The 17715-nt window shown below is 39.1% G+C and overlaps 1 protein-coding gene across 5 annotated transcripts in view; it reads left to right on the top strand.

Annotated features, from left to right (window-relative positions):
* EYA1 (EYA transcriptional coactivator and phosphatase 1) overlaps nt 1-17715 on the top strand; it is a 151478-nt gene that overhangs the window by 74340 nt on the left and 59423 nt on the right. For 3 of the 5 annotated variants that reach the window (XM_084306991.1, XM_084306994.1, XM_084306993.1), the window contains 4 exons: nt 6620-6700; nt 8630-8699; nt 9085-9230; nt 13388-13525. In XM_084306991.1, the coding sequence (XP_084163117.1) occupies nt 6620-6700; nt 8630-8699; nt 9085-9230; nt 13388-13525 (435 nt within the window). The remainder of the gene's footprint in view (nt 1-6619; nt 6701-8629; nt 8700-9084; nt 9231-13387; nt 13526-17715) is intronic. The other 2 variants (XM_084306995.1, XM_084306992.1) reach the window with 2 other exon arrangements.

Genomic DNA, 17715 nt, shown 5'->3' with positions numbered 1-17715 from the left:
TTGGAGAGAGGTTCCTGCGCCACCTGGTTTGATTAGACAAGCTAGGAAGTTTTCTGCTACTGCTGAGTAGAGGGGAACACAGACTGGTGCTATCCTTCTTTGTCTGGATGAATTTGGCTTTAAGTCTGATAGTCCTGGAGTTCAGACCCTGGCCAAATGTTATGGATATTATTTCCTACTTATGAAAGGCCCCATGTACTTTGTCATTTGCCTTCTGCTTTTGTGTCTCAGTCACATGTCTTGTACACCTAAATGACACAGCAGCCTTGACTTCTCTTGATGTTCTGTCTCCTATGGAGGCACTCTTTAACCAAAGAAAGATGTAATGACCACACAATATAAAGAAAGATGTAATGACCACACAATATAGTTGTGTGGTCATTACATCTTTCTTTGGTTAAAGAGTCCAGATATTTTATGCACACAGCACATAATATTACACACATGTAGGGAAGTTTCAATGGCCAGATTCCCAATGGAGAATTTAGGAAGGAGAAAAATAAAAATAAAAAATAAAACAATCCATAACTCTAAAAGGGTTGTTTCTGGGTATATGTCATCTCTGTTTGGAAAGGATGGGTGATACAATCATTTGGTATAAATTGACATGTGAGTGTCATGGGGTAAGAATATTAGATCTAGTCTTATCTCCTAACTGTAATGAATGGAACCATGTTAACCCATGGGTGTGCTCCTCAGATTAAATCTTGATTAGCAGCTACAAATACTGTCACCATATGAAAGTTAACAAAAGCAAGTGCTGGATTCTGCACCTGGAATGAGGTAATCCTGCATACACATATAGAATGGGTAACAAGAGGTTGGAGAGCAGCCTCATGGAAAGGGATCTATGAGTTTTGGTTAATGGCAAGTTGAGTATGAGCCAGAAGTGTGCCTAGGCAGCCAAAAGGGCCAACCATTCCCTGGGGTGCATCAAGCATGTCATTGCTAGCCAGTCGAGGGAAGGGATTGTCCTGCTCTGCTCTGCACTGGTGCAGCCTCACCTCAAGCACTGTGTGCTATTTTGGGTGCCACAGTATAAGAAGGACATAAAACTGTTAGAAAACATCAAAAGGAGGGCTACGAAGATGGTGAAGGGTCTAGAGGGCAAGACATATGAGGAGCTGCTGAGGTCCCTGGGTTTGCTCAGCCCAGAGCAGAAGAGGCTGAGGGGAGTTTCCTCACAAGGGGGGGTGAAGGGGCAGGCGCTGAGCTCTGCTCTCTGGTGACAGCAACAGGACCCCAGGGAACAGCATGGAGCTGGGACAGGGGAGGGTCAGGCTGGGTGTCAGGAAAAGGTTCTTCACCAAGAGGGTGATCAGGCACTGGAACAAACTCATCAGGGTAGTGGTCATGGCATTGAGCCTGCTGGAGTTCAGGAAACCTTTGGACAATACTCTCAGACATATGGTCTGGTTTTTGGGTGGTCCTGTGTGGAGCCAGGAGTTGGACTTGATGATCCTTGTGGGTACCTTCTGACTCAGCATATTCCATCCTCCCGTGACGAAGACCTGTTTCCACCCAGATGGTTTTGATTTTGATTTTTTTTTCTAGTACTATGATTGTGCTGCCATTTCTTTACAAATCCAGCATTTTTACTGCTAGATGAGCAGGTACAATGAAACTCAATTTATTTTGGTTGCAAATCACAACCAAAAGAGAGGGAGACAAGGCTCTTGGGGAGCCATTCATGCAGTGAAAGCTGGGTGTTAGCCATAGCCAGAATACCACACAAGACTTCTGACATCAGAAGACAGTAGAGCAGGAAACAGTCTGGGCTTGAAATAGAATGTGCTTCTTTGAGCAGGGACTTTCTTTGAAAACTGAACATAAATTTAGGCTGGAAATTACCTTGTAGTAATTATCTTCTGGTAATTTCCAGACAAATGAGTTTCAGGAAGAGTTTCCCAGTTTGAGAAGCAGCAGCAAAGTGTATTTATTAGGCTTCATGGTCAGGAGCTGATGATTTGATACTCTGTGACAAACAGAGAATAATGTCCTGGATAGGTATAAGTGTAATTTAGTAGACTCTTTATAAGTAACCCGTAGTCTTTAGTAACCTCTTTATAATCACTATATTCTTAAGTACAAACAGTTTAAACTTTGAATAAAGTAACGGAAAATATTATCAGCTTCAAATTCAAGGTAGAATTTTTGTACTGCTCTTAGTGACTAATAATTATCTTTGAGCTTTATGCTTGTATTGGGTACAGAAAGAGGATGGCACCAAACAAAATAATATATGAATATTAATGGCTAAATGAAGTATTTAAGATATAGGAGGGCAGTAACTGTAGTGAAAATGCATATCAACATAGTGTTTAGATACTAACTTTATTTGAAGATGTCACCTTGAGAGAAAACCAAATAGAGCTAGATATTGCATTTATACATATGTCAGTAAGTAAACTGACAGACTCACTTCGATGAGATTTGTACCTCATGAGCACTGAGAACTGCCAGCCAGGAACTATTTCATTTTGCCCACTTATTCATATAATACAAAGAATATAACATGATAGTATTAATTCAGCTATGTTTACAGTATTTTTATTCTGGTGTAAGATATATAGCATAGCAGTTAACAAACTAAGACTAATTTAGTAAAGCATGATTTATATGTAAAGCCATGATTGTATGTATTTTAGATAATCAATATATTTTTAAGAAATATATTTGTGTTGTTTTCTTAAATGGTTTCTTCTTAAATCTGGATTTTAGAATCTCATAAATGACTAGAAAAGGAAAAGAAGGAGGAAAAATGTCTCTCCATTGACATAGCTTCTTGGTGTAAAACCAAGTCTATATCAGTGATTCAAATAACCATTGATTCCTTTTTTAAATCAGATTGGAATACATTAGATTTATCCTTGAAATTCTTGTTGATCATCTGTTAGATGAGTGATTCTACTTGCATTAAATCTTAGTGATATATTTCTAAATTAAAATCTGTCTCTATGATGCAAGTCTGATTATTCTGCACCACTGGAAATTTCTGTTTTGATAATGGAGCAGCAGAGAAGGGAACTCTTCTGTTTCTTTCTCAATTCTTTCTCAGTGGTCTCTGCCATTATTGAGCTTATTGTTGGAAACTCCTGGAAAACTTGCTAAGTGTTCCAGGTAAATGAGGCAATGTTCTGGCTGACTGTCCCTCCTGCCCCCCTCCCACCCACAGTGTCATCCTGCAAAAGCATAGGACACGTAGAAATGTTATGGTCATGGAAAACATGGGACAGCTGAAGTCCAGACCTGTCCCTTTCCAGAGCCGTGCTTCCTTGGACAGCTCCATTCATCCCTCCTGACAGACACATATCACTGAAGCGCTGCCAGGACAGAGTGGCAGACTTGTAAAATCCTTTTGCATCTCTCTTTCCCTGTGATTTTGGGGAAACTGTATTCTATTGCACATTAAATTTTGTCTTCAGCAAATAAGCAAACTTCTTTTGCAATGAGAATCCATGCAGTAAAAATTTCTAACTGGTAAAACCATGGCTGTTTTTTTCTCCATGTATTTCTTTCTATAGCAAAGCTTTCAACCTCTTGAAAAGGTTTTTTGTTCAGACAGAAAGAAATACACAGATATTTACTGGCATTTTGAAAAAAATGCTTGCAGAATTGTTTTTTTTTCAAGTTGTTATTCATCTTTATTAAACTCCCAACTCCAGCACTGGAGTTAAGCACAGTCTGTTAAGGTCATGGTTGTTCTTAAAAAAAAAAAAAAAAGGCATTATAGTGCTTATTTACTATGACCCTACAAATAGGTATCCAGATCAGGAGCAATGTGTACAGTTTTCTTATCTCCTTTTTCATACATTCAGGAGAGGAGACACATGGAACAGTTATGTAAATATTGATAGCACCTCAGTCAGAAGATAGAATATGCCACCATGAAGAAGGCACTGCAGAGAATTTCATTTTTTTTTTTCCTGTATCTTCAAAAGCAATATGTTTAATAAATGGTATTCAGTTTCAATCTTCTTCACACTGAAGTATCTCTTGTGAGTCAGAGATCCCATTTTGATGATTTTTTTTTCCAAAATTGGTATTTCTGAGATCCAGAAAGGTGGAAAACAATGCACATGATGTAGGTTTTTAAACCAATGGCAAAAGAGGCATTTACATCCACTTAGAAATTATCCTAAAAAAAATATCTAGAACAAAGGGTGCTAAATATGTGGGTGATAAATATGTGGGTGGCAGGGAGTATGGGAGGATATGGGCAGGCATCTAGACCAGTTGGCACCCCCAGTGTTTTGGAAATTCACCCCTGAACAACTGCAAAATCCTAAAAAACTGGCAGAATGCTTGAAAAAAAGGTGTCGCGATTCGGGAAGTTCCAAAGTAACACAAATCATTGTAACATGCTGGGGCCTGGCTCATGCCTATCGAGCTGCCATGGATACTGCTATCAACTTAGTGACAGACCCTGCGGCCACTCCAAGTCCCGTGACAGATCCAACAGCCACTGTGACCCCTACGGTGGACTCTGCAGCCGCTCCAGTCCCAGTTCCTGAAGCCGCTCCAGTCCCAGCTCCTGAAGCCGCTCCAGTCCCAGCTCCTGAAGCTGCTCCAGTCCCAGCTCCTGCAGCCGCTCCAGTCCCAACTCCTGAAGCTGCTCCAGTCCCAGTTCCTGCAACCGCCGCCGCCCGCGGTTCTCAGAATAGTTCTTGGAGTGGTAGTTTGCAGTGAGCCAAACTTACTCTAAATAATTATATTTTGTTTTATAATGAATAGAAGAATTGTTTCTCCAGCAGAGAAGAGGGAGAGAGTTTGGAGAAAGCAGATACTGAAGTCTTCCATCCCGTAGCCCAAGTTAGGTTGATCTCTCTCATAATCCTTTCTTTTCCTCCCCCACAGCTACCAGCAATAGAGAAAAGCATCTTCTATTGTTATTTCAAAATGCATAATTGCATTATGGAAATTAGAGTAAGAACACTTGCAAAGTTTTGGGAAAGCTGAAGTAATCTGTGGGGAAAGTATTAGATGTAAAATGTAGTTGTGATAAACTTAGAGGGAAAAGCAGGAGATAATGCAGATGCAGTTCTTGATATCTAAATAACAAACTGCACAGAACTTGCTGTATATATCTTGACCTATCATGAAGCCTAGACCTAGTACAAAGCAATCCCCCCTCCCAAAAAAAAAAAAAAAACAACACACCTAACTTAGGGATACTGGCCCCTCTGCTCCAACTGTTTTAGTCCATTAAACTTTTCTTACTGGGCTGCATTGCTTACTAATGTAGATACAGCAGGGTTTTGTGTGAAGCTCATTTTGATCATTGCATGTAAAGCCCTTGGCTGAGATCAGGTGGATGAAACAGCCATGCAGAAATAAGAATTTGTATTGGCAAGTAAAGGAAAGGTCCTTTGTCAGAGAGGAGAGTTCCACTTCCCTCATCCTTTGCAAACCTGGCACCAAAAGGGCATCTGCTAATGATGGCTGCAATTCTGAGAGAGAGAGATGTGCACACAGACAGGGCTTTATGTGCCAAACAGGGCACAGTTTACCTCACTTTTCTTGGATTCATTTTCTGCAGTGTTATTGAACTGCCTCCCTGAAAGGTCAGATACACACCAGCTCTGGTGCGTGGGAAGCAGTGACTGTGCGTCAACGGGAGCAAAAGCAGTGAGATGTTGATAGTAAGATCAGCTCTGTTGTTTTGTGAAACACCATCCTCAGTTGCTCTTGGTGTGCTGTAACTCCAAAGGCTAGATATGTAAAAATGGATTTGAGAGATTGTGGTGCTGATCTGATAGCTTCCTGGGAGTGGGGATGGTGCCTGTCTCTGTCCGCACCAGGTCAGCCCTGCCTTTGGTCTGTGGATCAGAATGTTGTTACTGAGATGGCACTGAAGCAGCACAGAGTGAAAATTGCTTATTTACCTGAGGCTTTGTTGAAAGACATTAATCTATAATTAATTATGAAGTAGCATAAGCCAGTAGAGAATCTCTCTTCTCATTTTTTTCTTATTCTCTGACAGATGTGTAGGTTCACGGGTGCAAAGGAAATAAAATGTAAAAGCATTCTTTGAAGTACCTGGCTGAGGACTGTGTGTCCTTTGCATATTCAGGGTTGCTGAGTGTTATGTTAATTTGGAAAAATCCACCCTAAGGAAATTTTTACTTTATTAGAAGTTTTCAATTTTCCTCTGAAAAATTATTTGGATGGAAGGAAAAAAAAAAAAAAAAAATAAAAGCATTTCTCAGAGAACCCCATTTAAAAATTATCTCCCTTTTTGTCTTATTCAAATTGCTGTCTTTCAAGCCTGTAAAATGACTATGTGACCTGATCTAAATGTGGACCCTTATTGTTGGGTCTGCAGGATTTAGAGGAGACAGGACAGGTGCAGAGAGTTGCATGGGGACTTAGTGGCTCTTATTCCTTGGGGACAGAAATAACCCTTGTGATCATTTTATATGTATGTGCAAATCATAGCTACCAGTACTTTGCATTGTTTGTATACACAAATTCACAAAATGCAAAATATTGATAACCATGATTTAAAATATTTTTGACAGATTTCTGTTTTGTTGAATTTGTGACTGTAATGAGTGTGTGCATGCGTGTGCAAGAATATTAGGTGCATATAGAATATATTTTATTTATATTTCTATAGTTAAAACAGAACCAATGAGCAGCAGTGAGATTGCTACTACTACTACCACAGACGGGTCTTTAGACAATTTCTCAGGATCAGGTAAGGACTAAACAAAGGTTTTAAGCTCAGCAATTTTCCATTTACTATTTTCTTTTCCCATGTGGTCTAAACCTGTGCACAGCTGCTGAAAAGTTTTGTGCATTTTGCAGCTTATGCCTATTTCTGTTCATCTTACTCAGATAGTGTAAGGCAACAGGAGCATTCCCTGAGTAACAAGCATTAGAGCATTGGGATTATTGATGTCCACTGGTGTCTTTACTGGGGAACTGGGGAGTATTCTGGCCCAAAGGATTTACTCTTTTTAGTTTTCTCTGTGTAAATATTACCTGCCTCTGTGCCTTGTGTTGTAATTGAGGAGTAATTGAGGTCTTCCTCATTTTTTAAAATTTGTTATTAGTGAGGTAGTCTTTTGTCAGTCTTTTTGCCTTTCTTGGAGCCAAACACATCTTAGCTGTTAACACACAGGAGACAAATACTGTGAGAAAATCCTAAAATGTTTGCACAGTTTTGCATAGCTGTGGATTAACTGTGGTATTTCTAGCACATCATTTTTATGGTACAAATCAAATGAAAAAGTGTAATATATCATGGAGTTTCATTGCCAAAGTAGCAAAATCTGTAATCTCACAACCAGTTAGGCTCTAAGTAGCCAACCCTTTTCTGATCTCATGACAGACTCCATTTTCTGTGCATGCTGCAGAGTATGAAAGTATCAAAGTTTAAAGGCAAAAAAAAAAGTTTTCTAGAGTAAGTTAAATTTATGAAGTTAGGAAAGGTAGCATGTTTAATCATAGCTACATTCATCTGTGGTGATCTGACTAAGGTGGGACTGTAATATTTGACATATCTGCAGTCTCCCTGGCCACAGAAAAGCAAAATATCAGGTGTGGAAGCAACAGAAAGCAATTATCTGCCTTGCTCCACACTTCACAAGCACTCTGAGAGTGTAAAGATGATGGATTTTCCCTGTAGTTGGCCAAGAAAGGGGTAGCTGGCAAAGGGTAATTATCCATGCCTTGTTTATTTCCAAGTACTTAGCAATAGGGTCTGTTGTTTCTCTGGCTGTCTGTTTTTACAGTAGTCTCATAACCTGCAGCTGACCTCTTCCTGGCAAAGGCTTCAAAATTGACCTTGGGACGTAGAGAAGAGATGGCACCCAAATGGTAACCAGAGAGGGAGGCACTATCTGTATGGCGCTCCTGCAAAGAACGCCAAGAGCAGAGCACATGGGTGCATCCAAGACAACCTCGGCAGCACCCAAAAATACTTAAATAAATTCATGTTTGCAAAAATGTCTGTATTAGCAGTGATTGGTCTGGGGAACCCTTAAGTTGCGGGAGGAGAAGCTCAGTTAGGTTTAAGTGTTTCCCTAAGTAAATTTGCACATTGATCATGACATCTTTATGGAATACTGGGTGTTTTAAAGGTGTGAGAGCATTTTAGAAAGCAGGTAACATGGGGCAAAAGAGAAGGAGGTGTAATATGGTAACACATCCTTACGCATTATGGAATTATTTTTAAAAGGTACGTGTTCTGAAGCTGACCATGTGTTTTCAATACAGGCATGTATAAAGCTCCTTCATAAAATGTAGGTCTTAAAAATTCTAAAAGTTAATAAAATGTTGCACTTGAGATAGCAATAATCCTTTAAAAATATGAAGAAAAATGTTTCCAATAGGATATAGAATGTTTGCATTAAAAATGTTGTCTGTGTGCAAGCAAAGAATAAACTATCGCTCAGGAGTTGTACAAAAGGGCAATTTAGTACTTGAAAGCTGTAATCAAGATTTTAATGTTAAGCATTCATGTATAGTTGCTAATAAAATATTATTTTCTACCTAAAACACCAATGATATTTGAATTTAATTAAAATCTTGTTAATACTCTGAAATTCTATTAGGAAAAATAATATTTATCTTAGGTGTGTATATTTACACTTCTGTGTGCTTTCTTTTCTCCTTGGTGCAGCAATTGGAAGCAGTGGTTTCAGCCCAAGACAAACACACCAGTTCTCCCCACCACAGATTTACCCTTCCAAGTATGATATCTTTTAAAAATAATACTACTAAGAGTAATAATAATAACTGAAATAGGCAGATTTTAACCTCATTTAAAATAATAATTGGGTCCATCTGTTAAGTCATAATTTAAACCACAGCAGCTTCAAGGAAAAAAAAAATATATATATATATATATTTAATGCTAAGAATGTATTTGAAAAATATTTGAAAAGTTATTATTTTACTTATTCTTTTATTATTAATTTATTATTTTTTTTGTCTCTATCTTACAATTTCTGTTGTCTAGCACATCTATGATTATTTGTTAATGAAGTAATAGGCTTATAATAAGGCTAAAAATAAATCCACACTTGTCTGTCTAATGCAGTGTCTGTCCTATTTTCTGTCATTTGTAATCAATAGCAGACCATACCCACATATTCTTCCTACCCCGTCTTCACAAACGATGGCTGCATATGGGCAGACACAGTTTACAACAGGGATGCAACAAGCTACAGCTTATGCCACCTACCCGCAGCCTGGACAGCCCTATGGAATCCCTTCGTATGGTAAGAAACCACATCCCTATGTTTTAATTCTCAAGGCAAATGATTCTTTTTTGAACAAGACTACATGACCTTGTGTCAGTGCTTAGTGGGACAGCTCTTGAGCATTTCTCGTGGAAGAGTGGTTATTTCCCTATTGGAATGAGTGCAGTTTAATTTATGTATTAAAGAGCTAAGAAGCTATTCAAGAGGATGTCTTTGTTCTGGGATGAAGGAGAAAGATTCATTAGGCTTTTAGTGGTGATTTAAAAAAAAAAAAAAAAAAAAAAAAACACAAACAAACAAACACTGAAGCACTGAAACAGGGAAAGAGATCTAGGGACTTCCATTAAACAGGCACAGCTCCTGGTAACTTGCCGAGGAGTTGTGCTTTCCAGCAAAGTAATAGGGGAAGTTGGCAAATAAAGGCTGATACACATTACTGGAACCTGAGTGTGTCAGTGAAGCTACAGTGATTTCCATCAGGTAAAGGATTAATTCAAAAAGACCCTCACTGGAAATCTCTCTTTTGGTGTTTCAGAACTCCACATAGATGAAAATTTAAAAGCAATCTGTTGTGGGTGAGACCATTTTGTTGCCAGACTGTCTGCTGGTAGTGCACACAGCAGTCCAGCAGCAAAGATACATTATTAGAAAATAGGTTTTATGTTTCTCTGGGGCAATATATTGAAAATGTATGTTCTACATGCTTTTAGCATGTTTTTAGTATGTTCTGTAACATATATTCAAGTAATACAGGTTTTCATACCAAGAAAAGAGAACTCATAGTATAAATAGTGTCCCTTAAAATTATTAAAACTTTTAAGTGCAATGCTGGTGAATCTTTCATCATGAAATCTGCAAGCTGAAACCCACAGGATCTCAAGTAAATCCCCCAGAAGATTGCTGTAGACAATAGGAGTAAATGTATTATTATTTCCCTTAAAAAAAAAAAAAAAAAAAAAAAAAAAGTTAATGATTATGATCCAAGGAAATATTCTTCCTGTGGCTACAGTCTTGATTACATACTGCCAAAAATGTTTATAAACATGAGCTGGATGTTTCTATTTCAGTTACACATATTTTAAACTTACACAAACAATATATATATATATATAAGTGTTTTTAAGTCTTTCAAAGAGTCTTTAAAAGTCTTTAAGGAGATGGGGAATCTTCCCCTTGTAAAGAAAAAAAAAAAGAAAAAGAAAAAATTATGTTCCTGATGCAAGCTTGCGAGCTTGTCTGCCATTTCCAGCTGGATCACGTGGTGTGATAACAGATGACCCCTTTTCCCACTGCTCTTTTGTTGACACATTTTTCCATTTCTCCTGTGACACTTCATACTGCTTGTCTGTCTGTGGTGGTGTGGGCAGCCCAAACACTGATTTTTTTGTTTTTGCACCATTCCTCTGGAAGAAATCTTGACCCTACTAAAGTCAACTATAAAACTCTTACCAACTTCAGCAAGACCCTGATTTCACGACTTGAGTTGAGCTGTCTCGCTGTTGTCGGAGCTATAATTGAGAGTTGCTTTTCTTGGCAGCTGCTTGCTAGGGGTTAACGTGCCTGCCTGCTCTTTTGTTTTGTTTTCCCACTCCATCCCCTGCACCTAGGACATCAGATATTTATTTTTTGCCTTAATGTTTTACGTTGCAAGAAGAGTGTTTTGTTCTCAATGTTTTATGTTATTCTTTCAGCCAGCGCCCCCTGATTGGGGTAAAGCTGCTTTTTGTTGATGTACTTTATCACCTAGCAGTAATATTTGAAAGCAAATAACTTGCACAAAGTTTTGGGAGCTAAGACCATAGCTTTGCATATTTAAGGTTCATCATATAATCCTAGTTCCCAAAATAAATTACATGGGGACCCCAGGGATGCTGATTTGCAACAGGCTGATTTGCAACTGAAACCTTGTTTAGAACCCAAATTCTCTTGGCTCTGCAGCATAGATCTCATGTATCATATACTTTGCCTTTCTCTCTTTCAGGCAGAGAGTTTGCAACAGGTATAAAGAGAGGAGACTTATGACGTATGAAAAAAAATGGGGGTTGTAGAGGGGAGAATTCTTTGGTTTTGTTACCGGGGAAAAAATAAAAATAAAAAATGTGCATAAATACACATACCAATTCCCCTCAACTTTTCTCTTTAGTGCAGAGTTTGTGAAGGTGCTGCCTTGAATGCACCTCTATCTGGGCATTTTTGCACTCCCACACCTCCACTGTGGTGCAGCCCAGACGGCAGGAAGGGGGGTGGAGGGGAATGCCAGTGTCAGCTGCCTCCTGCCGTTCCTGGCTCTGGTTCATCTGCAAAGCCACTGAGGAGGCTGGAGAATTTCCTGAAGTTCCCTCCTTCTGCCTGCCCTGGTACCAGCATCTAGCAAACAATTCGCTTACCCAAAGTTCCTTCTGTTTCCTCACTGTCCCTTCACACTCTCTTGCATATATCAAACTTGGGAGGAGAAAGGAGCACCAGGTTTAGTGAGTGCTCCTTATGGGTGAGAGCAGGTGGGAAGAGTAGGTCCCAGAAGTTGAAAGGCTCTTCACAGTGTGGAGGTTTGCAAAAGGACACTTCAGTGCCAACTTGTCTTCGCTCAAGTGTCATCCTTCAGCCACTGACTTTGATACTGCTTCATCTGAGATTGGGAGTTGAATCAGGCTGCTAGAGTAGGAAGTATAGATATATAATGCTTGAGTTAGTTAAACTTTCTCTACACAATATTTAATCAGCATTCCAGAAGTCCTTAAGCACAGAGATCGTTGATACCAAAGCATCCATAGCAGGAATTTCCCATTGAAACGAGGTGTCAGATTCATCATTGTGATTGTTTATTTGTAATGTGAAACAGAAGAAGCAAGCATCAGGGGAAAACAAGCAAACAGGGTTAGACTGGCAGCTAGTGAGTGTGGCAGATGGAATTAGGGATAATTAATGACACCAGCTAAAAAATAATAATTTCAACGACTAATTAAAGAAAATAAAAATTGAGAAAATATCCCACCATTTGTATGTAGGGAGATACTGAAGTTATACTGAAGTTTTGAAAACACGGTAGCTTCTCAGTCCTCTCATACCTTCAAACATCATTGAATATTATTTAAAAGGAAAAAAAAAAAAAAAAGTTAGTTCCAACCAGGCAATGGGTTTAGATTAACAGACATTTTCAAAGAAATGTTACTAATTCACACTTAGTTAATTCAGTTCAAATAACTGTGGCTTTTGAACAATGAGGTATCAATGAATGCCATAGAGAAATGTAAGAGTATTGTATTACTTTTCCATTGCTTTGGCTATAATTATTTTTAAATGTTAGTTCATGTTGGGACAACCTTATAATTAAAACTAAGAGACAGAAGCTGAATTGTGTGCATTTCCTAAGTATTTCATTTGCTGATATTTCCTTGTTTATTGCCTTACAAATTGGTGTAAGAATCACTAAAGTAGGGAGGTAAGTCATTCATTTAATTGGACTTCTCATTCTTTTATTAATAAATTTGGAAATGAGAAGGTAATGTAATGGACTTCCCTGTCAGTACAGATTAATGACTCTCTGCTGTGTTTTTCCTGGTTTGGGAGATTGGTTCAGCAATATTTCCTGTCTATTAGGTGTTTATTTGTTAAAAGACTAAATGCATTTTGTAACGTTTAATTAGCTTTGAAAATCCACGTTGTACTTTATGCTGCTAGCTCTCTATCCTCTTTTAAAGAGGTGCTTAATTCCTTAGAATGCCATCGCACTTGGAGCCATGTAGTTTTCTTGTAGAAATATTATACAATGTAAATCTCAGTTATGTCATTAAAGGGTGGATGGTAGGAGAGCTTGGCTATGCTATGCTTCATTAAAATCATATAAAGTTGCTAATCTACCTCTGTGAAATGTCATGAATATACGGAAAAGTTAGCCTCTGGCAGGAAAGGAAAAAAGGAATAATGCAACTTCCTGTTCATGTATAAATTTCTTTTGCAGTTATTGGAAACACAGTTTTGAATTTAACCTCTCCCTGGTGAACTTCAGTTTTATGTGTTCTTTTAGACTGCCCTTATCCCATTCATTTGTGCATACTCGGTATTCTTTTTCTCATGCATGCAATAGTATGTGTTAAAAGTGCTACTAATTAAGCAATTTTATTTTCCATCCCTGTTTGAATATGAACAAATAGATTTGCTGTCACTAACTGATTTAGGTGCATTGTGGGCAGGCATCAAGACAGAAGGTGGATTGGCACAGTCACAGTCACCTGGACAGACAGGATTTCTAAGCTACGGTGCCAGCTTTAGCACACCTCAACCTGGACAGGCTCCCTATAGCTACCAGATGCAAGGTCTGTATATATAGATGTTACCATTAATTAGATGCAGTTAATGCTGCATTTTGTTTTTCCTTTTTTTTTTTTTTTTTTTTTTTTCCCTTGTTTCTTTACATTCCTGGGATAAAAATGAAAGTTTGCTTGAGCACTTACCTCTGATGTTATTTCAGTTGGAGCTGAAATGATGATTGCCTTTGCTGAGAGCAGCAATGGGCCAGCTCTCAGCAGTTTGGAAGATCCCTCACTTAGTGACTTCATTAATTCTTACATAGTGAAGTGTTGTAGTGTTACTACAGTAAAAATGTTATCTCCAAATAGCAATAGTTAAAGAAATAGTGAATGTGACGAAGTGAGTCCTGGAAAACGTGTCAGGATTATGAATTTAGGAAGTGCCAAATATAATTTGACACCTGAGTGTATTCAGGGAGGGAAAAGAAGATAAAAATACCTACTGCAGCTGTGGAGGTAGCTAAGTAATGATTGAAGTCTGTTTCTTTGAAGTCTATTTAAAAGCTGTAAGTCTTTGTATGTGTGAGCTATTATTATCAATTATATTTTGTAGCTCTACTTGCCTGTTTAGTCTACTTAATATCTCTCCAACCTGTTCCTCTGATTCATTTTCCCCCTTCTGTACTGGGAAGCCCCTGGGTGTGCCTGGTTCTGAATTTTCACCATGCATTTTTTAAATACTAGTAGCTATTTTTGGAAGTTTTCTCCCCTAAATTTGATGGTTGAAATTAGCTGCATTGCAGATTTTAGCATTGCTGAAATAAGCAATTTGTAGAGCACTCACAGAGTTGGACCATGTTTTTTAAGTCCAGCAACTCTATTGTTGTGCACCATTCAAACTGCCTGCTGTCATATTAGCACTCTCTGAAATGACTTGACGTAGACGTGCATTCAAAGGCAAAGTGAATGAGGTTTTGCTTTTGTACCATGGTTTTAAGGGTATACTGATCTAGTCCTTTGCTTGGATACAAGAGAGTGTTTTGTTTTGATTTGTTTTGTTTTTGTTTTTAAGTCCTCTTTTGAACTGTGTATCGAGTAGCTCAGTGGGGCAGAAGTGACCATCTGACATCTGAAGTATTTCTTACTTGTAGTGTGCTCTGTCAAGGAAAAGGAAGGTGGAGTAAGACCAGCATGCTAACTTTTCTCTACACATCAATTAGGGGTGAACTTCTACTCATTTGAGTAAATATATCCATAACTAGTTCACTAGTTTTGCTTCCTGCAGATAGCCACAGCATCTTAAAACAAAACAAAACACCAGTCTGTAAGAGACCTCAAGGTACTTGACAGCAGCTATGAGGAACTCCTGGATAGACATTCGAGCTTTTAAGGAACTGATAATTCATGGCAATACAGATATTGAATAATCATGTCTGTGTTCCCTATAATATTTGTTGCAGTAGTGCCTTCCTGCCACAGTTATGTATTGGGATCCTGTTATGCTAACCTTATATAGAAAAATGAAAAAATAGTCCCCATATAAGTCAGAGGCTAATGTAAAACACTCAGGCTAGCAGGGCATAATGTAACAATAAAGCTGACACTGCTTAGGCAAAATAAATAGTCGTCACCACATATTGGTTATCTAACAACTCTAAAGGTTTATTTTGTAAGATACAGAGCAGAGGGATGTCAATAAAAAGGGATTTTAGGGAGGATAATGAAGTGGTTTTGCAGATGTCTACGGGAAGCTCATTTGCTGGAGGAAGGAAAGGGGGAGCAGCATAGAATAATGTGAGGGAGTGCTTGTTGGAAAATCTTAAGAGTAAGCAGTGAATTCTGGCACTAGTAAAGCAAAGCTCGGATTTGGTCAATTGACTAGTTAAGAGATCTGTCATAGGTGTTGCTTTGCTTTATGCAGCATGCAAGATGTGTTTAAGAACATAATTATCAAGGCCATGAAAGGGTGGCAGTTGTCAAGAGACTGAACAGTAAGATCTTGGAAAGCATTTCAGTTATACAGATTGAAACGCCAGGATCTAAAAATATTCTGCAAAAGAAATGTATTAAAGATGACCTTCTTTTTGAAGCTCTAAAGGGAGGAGGGACACAGGCATTGATTTTGTGATAATATTGTTCCCAGGGTTGAGGGAGGAGGTGGTCTGAGTCTGGGTCCTTCTCCAGCCAGGCTGTTCTTGGGCTGAGAACTGCACGTAGGAGGCAACAGATAGCCAGGTGTTTGATTTGGGCAGAAGATACACAGGTAGCAGTGGGAGAGCCTGGAGTCCTTGTGGTGCATGTATCAGTTCTGTCATGCTCATGAACGGTAACCACAGTGTATGGACAGGAAAAAACTAGTCTCCTGCAGAAACCTTGCAGAGCGTAAGAATGGAAATAAGGAGAATGTTTCCAATGAAATATTGGTAGAGTTATTACAAGCTAAGGAAGAAAACAATCTCATTGCTAACCAGGTTTTTCTTGCTGCTAAATGTTGACAGTATAATATTTATACTATATATTTGAATATATGCTTTTAATGGTTTTATATTTTTAATGGTTTCATTAGTCTGACTTTTGTATTTCAAATGACTTAATTCTTCCTTTTGATTGACCAGATGTTAAAAGTAAACAGGAGCTTTTGTTTCCCTTTCCTGGTTTAATTTTGGAAGAAGAAACCATTCATAGTTTTGACTATTATTTAGGGATACGATTGATTCTCTTGACAGAAGACTGGGGTAGTGCTACTGCTGTTTGGTTGTTTGTGCAGAAACCTCCCGAGAGTGAAATGAGTTTATTCTCCCTTTCCCTCAAGCAGTGTACGGGCAGGCAGCAGCCTCAGCCTTGTCATAGTCTGCCATAGCTGTTCTTCATCTCCTGCGTGTGGCTGCTGAGCTGCTAAATGAAGATAATGGATCCCACAACCTTCTTCATAAACAAGTGTTACATGCCAGTGCACTTGGGGCCCTGCTGGCACCCTTGTCTACAGCAAATGGGATTTCCTAGAGGCCTAGCAATTGCTCTGTTTATATTCCCTGATTCGGGTTACCTTGTATTGAAAAGCCTTGGAGGTATTCTAGCTCTTCTCCCTGAGGTGAATGTCTCTCTGAAACACCACAACACGGCATCGTGGTGCGTGTGCAGTCAATTAAACCCAGTGCGTTTCCTGACCCTGCTAAAATTACAGCATGATTAGTCACTGAACAATAGCAGAGGGAGAGGCTGCCAACTTCTGAAAATGATGAGGAAAATCACTGTGTACAACTCCTTGCTGAAGTTATTCTGGTAATTGGATTTTTGTTTGTTGGGAATTTATTATCCCTGTAATGGGGGGTGAGGAGAGGAGAGGATGGGAAGAGCACCTACACAGTTTTGCTTGCCTCTCTCTGCTCCTGCCCTTGCTTTAATGAGTTTGTTCCCTAAGCTTTTTTTCATATAAGTTGCTTCATAGATGTTGAAAGACCACTTACATGACTAATGACTGTGGGAATGGGCTGCTGTTCCTATATTGGCATGGTTACAAGGATTGCTCAGTAAGGATAAATGAAGTGGGGAAGCGTTGGGGGAAAAGGCCAAGGAGAGGGCTCCATTTGCAACTGTCTTCTTGAGTATCCCCTTTGCTGTGATAAAAACGTAACTTTTACTGTGCACTGGGGTAGCCTACTGCTGGAAGGGTGCTAAACCTGTGATGAACACCAAAATTGTTTTAGTTACAATGACTGTGATGTTTCAGAATATACTAACCAACTGGCTTGGGAATTCATCCTTAAAAACTAAATGTTAAGGTAATCAGTTATTATTATACAGTATAAAAATATTGTGCTAAATGGCTAAGCAGTTACTAGGACAACAAGGGGGAGTTTGCCAAAGATTTTTAAACACTGTAAGCAAATGGAAGAAACCTTGAGCTTAAATAGTCCATCTGGCCGTCCTCAGCTTTCCCAAGAGAGCTGCACTAAACTTCTGCCACATATATTGTGCCCTGATGATAGACGTAGCCCATGGCAAGGAGACTGAGCTAGGAAAGCAAATGGGCTTCTGTGGAAAATACACAGGGGAGGACTGCATCCTGCCCATGGTGGCAGCGCGGGGGCGAGGCCTGCTCCGAGAGCTGCCGCGCTGGGCCCAGCAGGGCCCGGCAGCCTTCCGATGCTGGCTGGGCTTCCCAGCTTTCATGTGGGCTCTTGCTCTTTGCCAAATAGACCTTTGACCTGAAGTTGACAGCTTTTATCACATTTTAAAGCTGCGTAGTTGGCCAA

Source organism: Netta rufina (genome assembly GCF_964035555.1).
Source record: "Netta rufina genome assembly, chromosome: 2".
Classification (NCBI taxonomy): domain Eukaryota; kingdom Metazoa; phylum Chordata; class Aves; order Anseriformes; family Anatidae; genus Netta; species Netta rufina.
Note: the sequence above shows the minus strand (reverse complement) of the source record. Positions and strands in the feature narration are given on the sequence as shown.